Source organism: Electrophorus electricus, chromosome 16 (assembly GCF_041902795.1).
Source record: "Electrophorus electricus isolate QZ-2024a chromosome 16, ASM4190279v1, whole genome shotgun sequence".
NCBI classification, from domain to species: Eukaryota; Metazoa; Chordata; class Actinopteri; order Gymnotiformes; family Gymnotidae; genus Electrophorus; species Electrophorus electricus.
Genome location: NC_137512.1, coordinates 12,294,021 through 12,306,237, shown reverse-complemented (window position 1 = coordinate 12,306,237; position 12,217 = coordinate 12,294,021). Strand labels below are relative to the sequence as shown.

Here is a 12,217-nt window from a genome sequence, read left to right as displayed (position 1 = left end):
TCAGATAAATACTAATCTATCTGTTAAATTTAAAAAAGGCCCCCAACAACTGATGGTCTTTGTCGTCTTTGTTTTGGGATCTAATCGTGACCATGTGCCAACTCATCTGTAATTATTATTATGGGATTATCCAGATTAACACACTGTTTGCTCAAATCACTATTGCTCTATGGCTGTAGTTCAGGGAGTGCTGTGAACTAGACTAGGAATTGTCTTACATTTCGTAAATAGAAGGCAGTGTGTGCTGCAAAAGCAACACTTTCTGATACAAGTTTGTTCTGGCTCTGTGTGTCTCTAATATCCCACATGTAAGAGTACCAAGGAACTGGTCTGATGACATAGACCTTTCAGCAATGTTTGTGAATAGGCTGACCTGTGAGCAAAGTTAGCAGCATCTCCAGGGCCTCTGATGAATGGACTGTGTTGTGACTCAACACTTGCACTGTCATACAATAGCCTTACTTGTCTACACATAGTCTGACTTCAGGGATCTTGGCTTTCCTGAGATTCTTCATTCTCATGGAAACACTTGAACTCAAATGCTCCCCACTGTCATTCCCAGGATCACCTGTATTTGATACTCACCCAACTCTCATCATGGCCTGGATCAAAGCTTTCAGCACCAGAGGGGAAGGCTTCCATATCCAGATTTGCATTGATAAAGCTGAAAAGGAGATTAGAATCTTGGCATATTGAGTGACATTTATTGATCTTCTCATCATGGTTTCTCAGTGGACAAAGTCCAGACTGTTTTATCATATAAGGGCCATTTGAAGAATTAAATATGTATACTGATTAATAAGGTGTTCATCTATCTTGTTTTTTAGATAAGATCTTAACATGGAGATAAATATTTCACACATTGGATCAGCATTGTAGTACAGTTTGAGGATTCCTCACTCATAGAATAATTTTAAACACTTAACGTTAAATTTAGTATATTTTCCATCCACTGTGGGTGGTACAGCAAGATGTCTGAGTGTGTATGAACACGCAATGACCCCTCTCAGTTTGGTCTTATGGAGGTTTTTACACAAGAACTGGGCTGGCTGGTTAATTAATAAATCGATGAGAGTTATATGTTAAGGAAGCTCATATTACGTTTGGGAATAAGTGAAAATATTACTTTGATTTTCATATTCAACATCAAAACAAAAAGCTCATCTGTAACAGCTTGTCCTCTGTGTTGCATTACCTGTTCAAGTTGTAGACCCAATGAGCGCGACTAGCTGTTGTACGGAGGCGTATACCTACATGGCGCACCAAACGTTTTCTCCCTCGTTGGTTTAGTTAGGATGCCCTGGTGTGTATGAATCTTTAGCAGTACATGGAGAAGTAGCGCGTGTGACTGGATGTTTTAAGGATTTCCTTGGAACATTCGCTAAGAAAGTGTCGTTTTTCAAACAAAAATGTAAGTATTTTAAGTGTTTGATTAACTTTGATCTTGAGCTTGAACTATTGCTGGTCGTAAGTAGTGGAATCAGCAAAGTTGTATTTTTGTGGGTAAGGTGCTTTGATCTGCTAGTTCAAACATCTTGACATTGTTTTACAAAGTAAAAAGAAACGAAAGAAGGCTTTCTATATTACCCGAATACTTTGCATTTGTTCCGTAAATGTTGTATTTCAGGGTTATACAGGTTTTATTCAGTGTTATTCAGTGCATTAACAGAACAGTAATTTAGGATAAACTAAACGATGATACATAGCATATAGAAGAAGCCAGCGAAGTTGTTGAATGCTCTTAGCCTTTGAGAGTGCAGTCTGTAAGAGCAGTCCTCCGCTTCTTCAAAGTGGGATTGCAGAGGATTTGGATGATTATTTTATCAAGTGCTAAATCGTCAACCTGAAATTGCTAACAAGTGATGAAGCTATACGAAACAGAAACTGGATGTTGCTCGTGAAATTTTGGACACGCTACAAAGAAGTTCGTGCTTTGTTTGTAATTAAAACTGACTTAGAACTTAGGGCTGACTTAAAACAGCGCACTCACTTGGTGCCTGTGCACAATTGTGTAGCGTTAGTTAAATTAGTCACGCTGTTGTACTGATATTCTTCATGCCCCAATTGCTTGTGGAATCAGCAACATTTTTATAGCCACCATTTTTGTTGTGCGCTCATTCCCATCTAATCCTTTTTTTTTCCTGTGGAATAAGTGGAGTAGCTGTTGAACACGTGATCTCGACCAGTAACCGTCCGAATCTCAGATCTCTTTCCCATTCTTCACTCACCCTAGTATTCTCATTACAATAAATTAAACAGGAAACATAAAGAATAAAGCAGCGTGTACCAAATGTATGGAATCGTGGTGTAACTAAGCAAGACTAAACACGCAACTTGAAAAGAACAACGATGTACCCTCGATCATTCTCACAGTACTTTGAAGTCTTTGAACCCCAGCACCTTGAACACATTTGATCAGGTGAAGGAATGAAGATCTTGATCTTCTGACTGGGGCAGAAGAGAATGTGTGCTTATTAAAGACCATCTCGTCATTAGAGGAAAAGAGTTGCCAGGTGTTGGAGTACTCGGGGAGGCGTCACGGCAATACACAACCCGAATGGCATGCTGACCTTTCAGAAGGTACACAGAGTGAGAGCATGATGTAATCTCTACTCTTTTCCAGCTTTTGTCCATGGAAGTGGTAGTTCATTGCAAACTGGCTGTAAACAAATCCTCAGTTGCTTTTGAAGGTCTGTGCTCACAGTAGCTTTTGAGAAAAGGGAATGGCTAGGTTATGGCTGTAGAGACTCCATGTGACACAATTTGATATCTTTCCTGTTTGTGACTCTTCTCAATCTCATGCTCTCTTGTCCCTACAGATAAGCATCAGAAATCTAATAGGAGACAGGCTTGGAGAAAGGGCTGCATAAAGTTAACATCGGGATACAGGCTGCTTTGTGAACCCTTTCGGCTGTGCCTGACCTCTATGCGCATCCCCCTCCACGTGGACACCAAGGACTCTTGGGCTTTTCATGGGTCGTTACTTGGCAGAGCTGGAAGCCAGGCATCAGTAGTGAGAGCCATGGACACTGCTCCAGTCCCACCGCCACCAATCCTCCCTCCACCCCCTCCGCCCCCTCCCCTGCCGGCCCCCACTGCTACCCTCAGCAGGCTGGGCCCAGCACGCCGGCACCGACTCCGTAACCTCAACTGGGAAAGCATCCCCAAGGAGAGAGTGGTAGGCCGCAGAAGCGTATGGAGTGGCTCTCTTGGTAGTGATGATGACGATGATTTCCCCATTGATCTGCGCTCACTAGATGAACTCTTTGGCCAAAAAGACGCCTGTAAGCCAGAGAGAGCCGACAGCCTAAAACGCAGCCTGCGGCACTCTGGGTCCCCGCAAGAGTCTGCTGCTGACAAGGTGAGAAAAGTGGCCTTCAATACTCTGATGATTAGCAGTTAGTCATCATAAGATATTTTGTTCAGTTATCATACTTCTTAAAAATTCAAAAGGATGAAATCTAAGAAATTATGGTTGGGGGCTTTATTAGGCTTATACAGTTTTACTACACAATACTCTCAATAATCATTTTAATAAATACGCAGGCTGCCTAATGATGTAGTCAGAATTGAGGCAGAAAGGATCCACTCCTTGTAGAGAAGCTTTCTCATTGGTTAATTCCCCCTGATCATATTGATGTTTTTAGTAATTTTGTAGCTGTTCCTAAAATATATTGCTTTAACATGTGTAGGATTTAGAAAAAAATAAGATAGGTTGGTAACTTGCTTAATAACCTGTTTCTATAAAGAGCCCTCTTTCTAGCTGTCTTACATTTACAGGTATCCCTGCTTGATTCAAAGCGCAGTATGAATCTTGGAATATTCCTACGACAATTCAAAATGTAAGGACACATTTTTACAATTTTGCATTCGTTTTTATTTTTCACATTTCTGCCTACACAGGTCTCTGAGCTTGTGAATATAAACATTGGCTGTAAAGATGGCATTTGTATCTGGTAGAAGGAGAAAATGGAGGTGTCTTTTATTGCACTATAAAGAAAAGCTGCTAAGGATTGGGAGTGGAGTGGTCTGTTTAATTTGAGTAGTGGATTCCTCTCTTCAGGAGAGCAGTGAGTGTGAAAAGAAAAGGGTTATGAGAAGAGTGGTAGACAGCTGTTGAGGAGAGCAGTGATCTTTTTTACACACTAAAAGGAACAGCTGGGTTTGATAGTAATGGAAGAAGTCAAAGGCCTCAGCTGCTTTAACCCCCAACAGCATTTAAGGTACTGCCCTCTACAGAGAGTGCAGTAGGCTGCTTGCAACCTCCTCATTGAACTTGTTTCAATAATGCCTATTGTCTCCTATTACAAATTTTAAACAATTTTCTGTCATGCTTTAGAAATTCAGGGATTGCAACCTAACAGAATCAATAAGCTGTTATTTAGAACAAATAAACAAGGTTGGAAATAAAGCTTCAGCTACACAAAATCATATAACAGCAACCTACATTAATTACAAGACAACTGAAATGCCTAAAACTAAATACCTTCTCATAAACTTCTCATTGAATTGCCACCTTCATAATAATGCATCACAATAAATCAATGCATGTTTGCACCCCTAAAAGTACACTTAAATTTTAAGTGGGCTGGAAAAAGAAACATCGCCCTCCATTGATGTTGTTGCATCTCTCACTTGGTTATTGTTTTTAGGATTGCTTATTTAGGTAGAAATTGCAATTGAGTTTATTTAACATCAATTTGCTTGGACTGCTGACTAAATGCTGAGTAATTGTAAGAAGTGACTGTCTCTTCTGAGCCCAGCCACTATTCCCAAGCTCCTTAAGTAATGGTGTTTAAAACTTATCATGAACAGATCCGAATAAACTAGATTAATCAACTTTTAGTCAACTAGATCAACTTTTTTGTACCTGTTATATTTTACAGTAACCAAAATGGTGATTGGATGTTAAACATGAATGGGGTAACTTTGAATGTCTTAGAACTGCCTCTCTTCTATGCTTTCCTGTCAGCACTTGTACATGGTGTGGATACGGTGTCAACTGACCGTGCCATGAGTGAAGAGCAACTTGCTGAGACTGATATCTGCCAAAACTTGCTCTAAGCATTGTAAAAAAAAAAAAAAAAAAAAGTGCTTACGCAGACTAAAACATTTGTTTCAACTCTGTCTGTTTATCTATCATGACTGCAAAGACTGCTGTGCAAAAGCCACTTTGGAAGTGGTGTGAATTATGCTTGCCTAGGCCCAGTGAGAGGGCCTTTGTGATCAGCTCTTATACCTTTTTCATTAATTCATGTTACTGATTCTTAGAGCCCACTAGTATTGCTTTACATAAACAATTGCATGTTGGGAGGTATAAGAGAATGAGCTGTTGGAAGCAAAAAATCCAGCTGTATCCACTGCATCATGTAAGAGTATAACAAACCTGATTGGCTGTGCACTTATGGAAGCAACAGCCTTAGCAAGTAGAGCATGGAGAGACTTTATTGGTAAAATTTAAAAAGCTTTAGAATTTGAATTTCAAAGTAATTCTCTCCTCTTCTTTAGAATAGTCTATTTACCATTAAAGTCCCAGGATTCATTTTTGGGGGGGCATGGTGTGCATCTTCTTTTCTGTCACCATTGTGGCATTTTCTGCCCATTTGCCATCCAGATAAGCTTGATAAGTCTGAAAAGGGAACAAAGTGATTGAAATGTCGATATACATTTTCACCTTTTGTGTTTTCTTCACTTCCATTCCCTGACATTCACTGAATGGCACTTGTTTTGTTAGGAAAGTTGATATGGTGTCTTTTTATTTAAGGTTTATATAAAATCAAAATCAAATTTATTTATATAGTACTTTTTACAACAGATGTTTTCACAAAGCAGCTGTACAAATGTCCAAGTCCAAGCCACCAAGTGAGCAAGCCAAGGGCGACAGTGGCAAGCAAAATCTTTCTAGAGCATAAGAAAGAAACCTTGGAGGAACCAAGACTTGAAGGGGGGCCCATCCTCCTCTTATAGGGGTGCAGTGTAGAGCAGTTTGCCACCAGAAACTCCCCTTTGTCTTCAGCTATTGGTGTGGTGTGCTTTGGGGATAGATTCTAGGAAAGTTATAAAGTTATAAAGCTTGATGTCTTTTCTTTGTCCCCAGCGCGGTCAGAGAGATTGTAGCAGATGTGCAGATGGGTTGCGGCGAGCGCTATGGAGCAGAAAAACTGACTGAGCTCTGCAAACTGTTGCCTGACAGTGAAGAGGTAACATGCTGATGCCTTCTGGCCCATCTAGCACACTGTACTCTCCCTTCCCTGCTTGATCCATTACATGAGTGAAGTTTCGGTATGGTGTCACTAGTTAAGAATCTTGCCCCACAATTGTCCTATGCTGTACTTTGTCATTAAATTAACTGTTCTCCAAATAATGCCATTGTGAGCTGTAGTCAGAGGAAGTTACAAACACTTAGGTGCAATATCAAGTGCTGTGTACTGCTGTGAACGGCAGTGAAAGGTCAATTTTCTTTCACCTTTTGTTCAGGAAGCACGGTTGAAAGGGTTTAATGGAGAACGTATCATGCTAGGAGAGCCAGATCTGTTCATGCTCTTATTGGTGGAAGTACCAAAGTAAGTAATGATGCACTACAGAATAGCTATTCTGGTACTCCAAACTTAAACTAAAAGCATTCGTATGAATTGTCTCAGTAACTATATTCTGCAATAAATGTACTGTTCTCTGTCTGCTCCTAGCAGTCTAATTTTGATGCTTGCCATCCTCTATAATATAAAAAAGTCAAACTAATTGCTGACTGATAAGTCTTTCCCACCTGTGATTGCTTGCTTCTGTTAGCTTTCGCCTGCGTCTGGATGCCATGATCCTGCAGCAGGAGTTTGACCCTGCCGTGACCTCTCTCTGTGTGGCAGCCAGATGTTTAGGGGAAGCAGCCCGAGGTAAAACACTTGCAGGGCGCCTGCAGCACTCTCCTTTCAGGAGAGTCCGTTTGCCACATCTCGCTTCAGATTTCTTTAGCCTGCTTCTTAAACCACCGTGGTGTGAACCTCCCTGCCAGTGAAACATAGGCGCTGCTTTCCTCCATTTGGCAGATCATTTGAATTGTATATGGACTGTTTAAGTGAGATCTAATGGAGGCAGTGTTCTAATGTAGCCAATGTGACATTCTTTTGCTTGCAGAGCTGCTGAGCTGTCACAAGCTTCACTCTATCTTGCGCCTGGTTCTAAAGGCAGGGAACTATATGAATGCTGTAAGTGTTTGCAAGTGTGTGTGTGTGTGTGTGTGTGTGTGTGTGTGTGTGTGAGGGATGGGGTCTGTGCTGTGTCTAAGTGAGGAGCCATGACAAGCGCTGTTTTGTTCAAGAAATCGCACACCTTGGAACACAATCACACTGACCTCATTTGTGTCCACAGGGAGGTTATGCAGGAAATGCGGCAGGCTTCAGGATTGCCTCCCTGCTCAAACTGGCTGATACCAAAGCCAACAAACCAGGCATGGACCTCCTCCATTTCGTCGCCATGGTACGTGTAACCAGCTCTTACAGCTCTGAGTTGCTGTGTCATGACTGACCAGGTCTTTCCAGGCTTAACTTTTAATGATAAACAAGTCTGCTTGGCAAAGGAGAGATGATGTCACTGTGGTATCTCTTTGATCTATGTGAATGGGATTGACTGGTTCAAGTTACAGTACTGACGTAAGAATGGTGATATCTTTGTGCGTAGTGTTTCATGTTGTAACACATGCTTGTAAGCGTTCTTTATAGCCACTCAGATTACATCAGATGTAGCAATATTTTTTCAGATGTGATCAAATTCATATTGATTTTGCCATTCTACAAAAAACACAGTATAAACTGAATAATTGTACGAGGCATATATTACCTCTTAGTGTCCCACTAATGCTTAAAATCTTTACATTCATATATAACAGATCATGGTAATATAATAGATAAGATCAATGTATTGTTAACAAGTACAATCAGTGAGTTATTTTATGTGTCATGGACCTGAGAACAGTGGTATGTTTGACCTGCAGGAAGCTGTGAAGAAGGATGAGGACTTGCTGACATTTCCAAGTCATTTGAATCATGTCAGTCCAGCTTCAAGGTTGGTTATTTAGCCAAACTGCTAGCCATGCAAATTTCCCAAAGTGTTTCATTTTGCACACAACTATTATTACTTTTTAGTTATTGCAGGTGTGCCTGAGTCATCATGCCAGTATTAATTAATGTGGTGATTTCTAGAAAACAAGATTATCTGAACCTGCCTTTTTTCTGCATAGGTTGTCAGAGGAGTCTGTGCTGGAGGATCTGTCACGGTTACGTAGCAGAGTAGCAGCACTGCGAATCGGCGCACAGGCACAGGCAGAGATTAAACAGCAGACAAGACTTTTCCTGGAGGTAAGAGTTGGGTTGTCTTATTACTGTATTCTTAAACAATGCTTTATGAGTTGGTTGATGGTGTATTTTGTATATGTATATCAAAATCAGTTTTTTACCAGTTTCCATGCATTTAATCATTTTTCTGTCATTCAGGTTGCAGATGTAAGGTTAAAGGAAGCCCAGGAGGAGATTGATGGTTTACGCAAGACTAGCCAGGCCTTAGTGGAATTTTTCTGTGAGGACGAAAGCTCATTCAAGCTGGAGGAGGCTTGTCGCATTTTTCATTGCTTCTGCCATCGCTTCCAAAGAGCTGTGCGGGTGAGTACACCACCCAGAATTTCACCTGACCCTGAAACAGAAGTTCATACCTTGTCCTGGAGGATCCCCATTTGTAAACCATTTCTTTATATATCATACCATATAGCTGATTACCATGGACTGTAATTTTAATGTATTTTCCTGTACTTTCCTGAAAAAGAACATAAAATCTGTTGACTTGAAACACACTTAAACTGGAAGCCCAATTATATCAATAAATATTTTAAATAAGTGCTTATATGACACAAATTCTACAGCGTAATATTCTACAGTATTGTACATTACAGATTTAAAAAGAAATTTCTTTTAAAAAATTAGATTGAAGTGTATTTTCCTTTTTTATTTTTTGTAAGTACATGAAATGTCAGTTAATATCCTTATTAAATTGTCTGTATTCTTCTGATAGAGATTAGGCTAAAAATATTAAATTCATAAAGTGCTAGAAATAAAAATAAAATAAAGAAATCAAACCTATCTAATATATTCTCCAGTTGTCTGTACTGTATTGTTTGCAGAACCACTGTAGACATATTCTTCTACCCTGGAATATATGGAGAAATGTTATAATTAATAATTACCTGGCCAGGATTCCGTGTTGAAAAATGTTTTCCATTCATTCATGCGCTAACATGTTCAATCCACCATGTGATGTCTCAGGAGAACACAGAACGGGAGCGGCAGGAACAGCGGCGAGTGGCACGAGAGCGGGAGAGCATGGAGAAACTGCGCTTGCGGGCAGCATACAGCAGCCTTGATGAGTCTGATGACCTGGAGCGCACACTGACACGGAACCTGAGCTACACCTGGAGCCGCCGCAGCCTCCGGAAACACAAGCAGCAAGTTCCCAACCTAAAGGAAAAGAGTTTGGACTCCCAGCAGTCCTTTGAATCTGCAGGCCAAGATCTTTCGCAGGTCCTCAGTTCAGAGGGCTGTAATGGAAGCTTTATGCTTAGCAGATATGTGCTAATTAAGGACTGCAATAATGCTGCAAGTGGCAAGAGTGGAATAAAAATGCATGCCATGCTAGAAGATTATGCATTCAGAGGAGACCCCATATACAGCCTTCATGGACATATGGTGGTTTCACCGCGCAACATGAAGAGCCAAGATGCATCTTCTAGGTTAGGTCCAGAGGGAGTACCCAGTGATTCTCCGGAAGAGTCCGATATTGCAAAACAAAAGGAGCCAATGAATGCCTCATGCCTCACACAACTTTCTAAGGTGTTGAAAGTTGAGACACAGGTTCACACCACGTCTGAAAAGCTTACACAAGTGATGCCAGACACTACAGCAAAAGCAGAGAAACCAGACTATGTGGATGCTGCTGAGGCTAGCCCTCCACAACTGCTGTCAGAGACTAGAATGGCTCTTAAGGTTGATACTGAGATGCCTTCCAGGCCAATGGCAGAGTTGTGGCTGGGGTCCTGCCTTCCCCAAGCCACACCACAACTTGCCCAGGAGTTAAATCCAACCTGCCTGGGCATAGATCGAGCGTACCCACGGTTGGGAGAAACTGTAGAGTGTCACACTCTAGTGAAGGGCCTGCGTTCATATGAGGCCTTTACACCTAGTGGGGTACGGCCAGCCCCCAGCCACTGCTCCAAATGGAGGAAGGAGCTGGAGGCTGAGGAGAGAGATGTGGCCAGCTCTCCACAGCCAAAGGAGGACCCACGAGCTTTAAAAGCACTCACTCGGGGCCCCACCAAAAGAGGACTGGCAACCCGAAGTGCACCCTCAAGTAGCACAGGCATTCCAAAAGTGCATGCCAAGGCGGAGTTGGGTCTCGTTGAGGGACCACCCACTTCTCGTGCATCACGTCTTACACCTGCACGACCCTCTTCGACACGCACAACACCATCCACACGGCCCACTGGCATCCAGAGTGAGCTCACGAGAACTAGCAGTGTGCGAGACAAGACTGGCACTCAGGTTGACCTTCTAGGAAAACAGGACCGGCAGCTTGCTGAGAAAGCTGGCCGGGATAAAGACAGGGTCCTCCCTGGGCGTGAGCCATTCTTTAGAGGCTCACCACTACGTGTGTCAAAGCGGCTCGCGCCCGTCTCTGAGTCTCAGAACTCATGCCAACCTCGTACAGTCCATAGCCCGACAGCAGCTACAAATGCGAAGACAATCCGGACTGCTGTGATTAACGCAGCTAAAAACAAAACAACCAAGAATGCAGAGGCTGCCTCCCCCAAAGCAATGCCAGGAACAAGAGGTGTTGGCACTAAAATCCCACGGTCTACCACTCAGCCAATGTGGAGATGATATTGTTCAAACGCTTTCAGTTAGTGACATTGACATTACTGACTAAAGTGATCACTTGAAGCCTTCAGTTACTAGTGATACACCCACACACCAGAAGGGTAGTGTTTAGGGTGTGATTTATGCCTCTCCTGTGTAGGCATTTTGAATTAATAGAGAGAGGCATTAAATGTACCCATATTCCTTGTTGCACTGAAGTATAAATAATCAATTTAGTCCCATCACCCAGGTCTGTCTCTGTCAAAAGTTTCAATAGAAAAAAAAAAAGAAGCTATTAATTGTTTTGTCCTCAGAAAGGCCTGAGACCAGTGCACTGAAACAGATCCTGAGGAGGACATTCACGCCTCTGAGTCTTCCCTGAGCCAAGTGTTGCACTGAGATTTATCCATAACCTTTCAGCACAGTGACTAGTAATGACATGGAAACACTCAATATAGCTGGGCGCAGCACTGCCTTTAAATTTGCACACTACCTCTGAACACTGGCATGCCCTGCACAGGCTACAGAGTGTCTTAGAAGGGAGCTTGAAAGGAATTGCTGCAAGGACATTGTCACACTACCCCTTTTACATTTAACAGACTAGCGTTGACCAGCATATTAAAAGTGGGGTTTTTTGTGTGTGTGTATGGGTGTGTGTAATTTTCAGCTTTTTTGTGTTGTACTGATAATTATCACGTGACAAGTGAAAATGTCAAAGCCTTAAAATGAGACATGGCACTGTTGTTTAAGGGCCTGCCATAAATTAAATAATTATTTTTATACTTCATGATGTATGTGCTGTACCTTTATGGGCAGAGTCCACATAGAACCACTTTATAGTGACTGAGTAGTTTAGTTGACTACAGAATTATTCATTATAAGATTAAAATAAAAATAAGTTAAGGATATGTGAAGGTCTACTCTGTCAGTCTTAAAGTCCCAAAGCTGCATGAGAGATCCTGCCATGTATGAGTTACTGCTTGTATTGGACAGCAGTGTATAACCACTGTCTGTCATTAAGGGACTTGCCTTTTTACTTGTTAATTCTCCTCAACCTGATGCACTTTACAGACTAAAGGGAGATTAATACAAGTTGAATGCTACATGGTGATGCTGTGTTTTTGTGTTTGAAATGTTAACACAATCAATCTCCACTGTAATATTTGTAAATATAAAAATATGAAATAAAGGTGACAATGACAACTTGGATTTGAATTGGTACAACATTGCACTGAAAGCATTTCTAATGTGATTTGGATTATTGTTTTTTATAGCAGAAACCCAACATGGAGGCGTTTCCAGAAAATGCAAAAGAAGAGGTTAAC

General features: G+C 41.5%; 1 protein-coding gene across 2 annotated transcripts; it reads left to right on the top strand.

The window, feature by feature from the left end:
* The first annotated feature begins 1,265 nt into the window (after positions 1 to 1,265).
* fhdc2 (FH2 domain containing 2) lies at positions 1,266 to 12,101 on the top strand. Of its 2 annotated transcripts, none has more exons than XM_027008615.3 (12): positions 1,266 to 1,411; positions 2,820 to 3,361; positions 3,781 to 3,842; positions 6,098 to 6,200; positions 6,478 to 6,563; positions 6,787 to 6,887; positions 7,129 to 7,199; positions 7,363 to 7,470; positions 7,985 to 8,055; positions 8,231 to 8,348; positions 8,484 to 8,648; positions 9,306 to 12,101. In XM_027008615.3, the coding sequence occupies exons 2-12, from the start codon at positions 2,927 to 2,929 to the stop codon at positions 10,914 to 10,916; spliced, it is 2,931 nt and encodes a 976-aa protein (XP_026864416.2). In that variant the 5' UTR covers positions 1,266 to 1,411; positions 2,820 to 2,926; the 3' UTR covers positions 10,917 to 12,101. The 2 variants fall into 2 exon arrangements, with proteins under 2 accessions (XP_026864416.2, XP_081555486.1); XM_081699360.1 differs by lacking the exon at positions 1,266 to 1,411 and adding an exon at positions 1,477 to 2,580.
* Positions 12,102 to 12,217: the final 116 nt, after the last annotated feature.

Coding starts and splice junctions, on each gene's coding strand:
- fhdc2 (XM_027008615.3), top strand. CDS start 2,927: ATGCGCATCCCCCTCCACGTGGACACCAAGGACTCTTGGGCTTTTCAT. Junction 8,056..8,230: donor CATGTCAGTCCAGCTTCAAG/GTTGGTTATTTA, acceptor TTTTCTGCATAG/GTTGTCAGAGGAGTCTGTGC. Junction 8,649..9,305: donor GCTTCCAAAGAGCTGTGCGG/GTGAGTACACCA, acceptor GTGATGTCTCAG/GAGAACACAGAACGGGAGCG.